This window comes from Galeopterus variegatus, unplaced genomic scaffold, assembly GCF_000696425.1.
Source record: "Galeopterus variegatus unplaced genomic scaffold, G_variegatus-3.0.2 Scaffold1443, whole genome shotgun sequence".
Taxonomy (NCBI): Eukaryota; Metazoa; Chordata; class Mammalia; order Dermoptera; family Cynocephalidae; genus Galeopterus; species Galeopterus variegatus.
In genome coordinates, this window is record NW_007727554.1 from 368,444 (window position 1) to 372,041 (window position 3,598).

The 3,598-nt window shown below is 43.3% G+C and overlaps 1 protein-coding gene across 1 annotated transcript in view; it reads right to left on the minus strand.

Moving 5' to 3' along the window:
* Positions 1-3,598, minus strand: part of PITRM1 (pitrilysin metallopeptidase 1) — a 35,223-nt gene that overhangs the window by 30,201 nt on the left and 1,424 nt on the right. Inside the window, exon 2 of the mRNA XM_008577060.1 lies at positions 1,677-1,779. Coding sequence (XP_008575282.1) covers positions 1,677-1,779 — 103 coding nt within the window. The remainder of the gene's footprint in view (positions 1-1,676; positions 1,780-3,598) is intronic.

Consider the following 3,598-nt stretch of genomic DNA (forward strand, 5'->3'; position numbering starts at 1 on the left):
TGGACGTGACCAGTGCCACTGTGCACACAATAAGCACAAAATAGCCGCCGGCCTTGTCTTCTACTCCAGCACCAAACCCCTCCCCCGTTCCGTTTAGGAGAAGCCTTGTGAATTCCACATAACAGAAACCCTTTTGTTGTTGCAAAGGTGCAATTCTCCACCCTGGTCGCACAGCTTCTGCATTAGCATAATGCCCCTCCTTGATTGTATCAGCCAGCCCTTGGCACCCTATATAAGCTCTCCCACCCTTTTGAGCGCAGCCAGGCAGATTCTTTTCCTTTAATAAAGCTTGATCAGTACCCTGCATTTTGGCTCACTTTCTTTCAGTCAGCAGGCCCACTTTCGTTCAATCACGTATCATATCACTATGAAAACCACACCATTAACTATGATAACCGCCCCCTTCCTTAGGTGCTGTGAAAGTAACCTGCCCATGCTTACACAGTGAGTTACTGGCAGACCTGAGATTAGAACCTGGGTCTTGTAAGCCCAATCTAGGGGCCCTGGCACACAAATCACGGCATAAAGTGGTCTGTTGATACCTGTATAATCTACGGCTGTTAATACACTTACGTTTGCAAGTTTACTGTACTTTCTAAAAGATGATCAGTGTATTTACAATCAGTAGATACAGTGAGACATCTGCCTAAGAACAGCTTTCATGGTAACTATTTCTCAAACAAGAATCATGGTTTATCATAAAATAAGATTCTACAATGTTTGAAAAATAAAGGAAAAGAATCCACCACTCTGAATAAAGTCCTTATTCACAGTAACTTGTACTATAATTCCAAACTTCTCTGTGTGGCCTTGAAGGGACCATTGCAAATGCTCTGACCCTGTGTTCATGACTCACTGTGCCTTGCCTTGACCTGCCCCACATCACTCCTTTACTCACCCTGCCTAGAGACGGATCACTTTCTTTCTTATATGCCACTGTCTCTGTGAGCCCCACTCTCTCCCACCAGCAGCCACCGCCACTGCCTCTCCTCCTCTCCTTCCCCTGCCCCAGTACTTCTGCAGCTCACCATGCTGTGTCTGGTTTTACAGCTCCATGAGTCTTTCCAGATTGTGAGCAGTTTGTATTTGGTATAGCATCAAACACAGCACAAAGTCAATGGCCAGTCAAATATTTGAAGTACATATTTTTCAATTATATTAAATAAAAAAGCAATGTGAAAGGTTTAAGCAAAAAAACAAGAATCGAATGAATCTATTTTAACATAAACCTAAGTAAATACAGATCCACAATCTCTTCTCTAGAATCCGAAACCAAAATGGCTCAGAAAACAGAAAGCATCTGAGTAAGTTTAGAGCAAACTCTTTGATGACAAATCCTGACTGAACAGATGAAGGTCACTGAGAGTCCTTACCGATCACATGCAGAGGCAGAGTGAATCATCAGGGTCAGCTGTAGAAGACCCTGGTGGGAGTGTTACTTTGTAAAATCTGGCCAGTTGTCAGGCTTCAAGGGATTGCAGGTTAAGGGACTGGGGATCGCTTCATTTGCCCACTCAGTTCAGCTGAGTACCTACCATGAAACAGGATCTATGCCAGGGCGTGGGGACACAAGGAGGAAAACTCCAGTCTCAGCCCAGAAGGACCTCACATGCCCATGGAAACCCCATGTGTCACACACGTCGATTTATAAGGAGCATGCCCAGTGGGACCCGTACCTGGTTCACGGTGAACCCGTGGATCTTTTCTCCTACTTGATACTGCAGGGCCCTCTCACAGGCCGGGTCACTCCTCCACCTCCATACCATGTGGTGTGCACTGCTGTACTTGAGAAAAGTCATAGAAGTTAGAAGATTTGTAGGAAAATCATTTTGGCTAACATAATTCAGCAACATAATGAAAATATTGCCATGTGATAAAGACAATTAACTAAAGAAAAATTAAATCTTGCATCTTCCAAAATCTCACACATTCCAAAAAACTAATTTGTAGTAAAGATCTGTCCATTTTAACGTTTTATCTCAATTCAGATAAAACTTTGTAATATCAATTATTAAATGTTGAAAACCTTTTATTTGTACATGTTCACAAATAACCATAAAACAATTATGATACAAATTTCCCTTAATTGTATAAAAAACGACTGTGTCAAAATGGCTTTTTTCCATTGCAGAATCCTTACAGGCCCTCACAGAATATCAATAAACTCAACTACAATAAAATTCCATTACATACTTACCAAACTAGTGAAAACTAAAAAGCCTAACAGTACCAGGAACCCTCATACACTACTGGGAGCGCAAACTGGAAAAGCATTTGGCATCATTTAGAAAAGCTGAAGATTAGTAATTCATTCACCTCTTTGTATACTCATACATCTTTGAACTTGTACTGTGAACTAGCACACATGTGTGAGAATGTGGGCACTAATCCTAATAGTCCCAACCTCAATCAACCCAGATGCCCATCAACAGAGAACGGATAAACTTAGCAATAAAAATGGACTGACTACAACTACATGTAACAAAGATGTAGTTCACATAATGTTGAACAAAAAAATACAAAAGATAGACACAGTACTATTTTAAAAAGGTATTATTCAGACAGGTAACACCGTGTTGTAGGAATGTATATAGAAGGTAAAAATATAAAAATAAGCAAGGAAATAATTTCTGTACATCAGGAGAGTGATTATCTAAGAGGAAGGGAGAGGGTTATGAGCAGTTAGGGCCAGTCTTAAACCTGGTAATGGTAACACACTTATAGTTATTCTCTCAAACTGTATTATGGGATTTTCTACGTTAACGTCATATCTCACAGAAACACTTTTAAAAATGATATGTACAGGGAAAAAACACTGATTAAGTTAACACCAATATACTATNTCTGTAGGGCTGGGGGAGATTAAAGGACGTCCAGCTGGGGCCCCGCCAGGTGCCTGAGCCTTCTGGCGCGGTGGCTTCGGTGATAAGTCCCGAGGGCTGCACTCGCAGGTCGGTCTCCAGGGCCATGATGTTAGGGACGTTCCGATAGGTGCCCGAGCAGAATGTCCCCAGCAAACCGCAGGACAGCTCAGACCCCGCACAGTGGGTGTGGGCCAGTGCTGCTTCTAACCTCGTTTCTCTCTGCATTTCGGATCTAGGAAGACTGCGCCTGTGTGTTCTAAGATTTCCAAAGTACCCCGTCCCCGGGGCCCTTCAGCAAACGCAGGGAGAGGCCTGAGGAGGCCAGTGCGCGAGTGGAGTGGGCCCTGATGCTGTGGGCTGGAGGGGACATCGGGGATTAACCACACCTGAGAAGTGTTTGGTGGGACTTGGAGGAAGTCAGGGCCCAAGTCTGACAGTGTCGGCTTCGCTCCTTTCTTCAGTCTTCTTCTGTCTTTCCCCTTGGCCCACTAATGCACACACTCTATTCACCTCTACCTTCTCCCAGGCTCTGAAGAAAAAGTGCTAAGTAGACGGCTACAGTCGGTTTGAACACGTAAAGCTTTTGACAGCAGTGTAGAGTAATTCGAGTACTGTAACGAAAAGCCACAATACTCTACCCAAAACTTCGCAGTATAGTGCAGCCGATTCTGCAGTTAACCAAGTTCTTATTGATAGACCCAAATGAACCAAAGATGATAATAAGAAGTTACTGA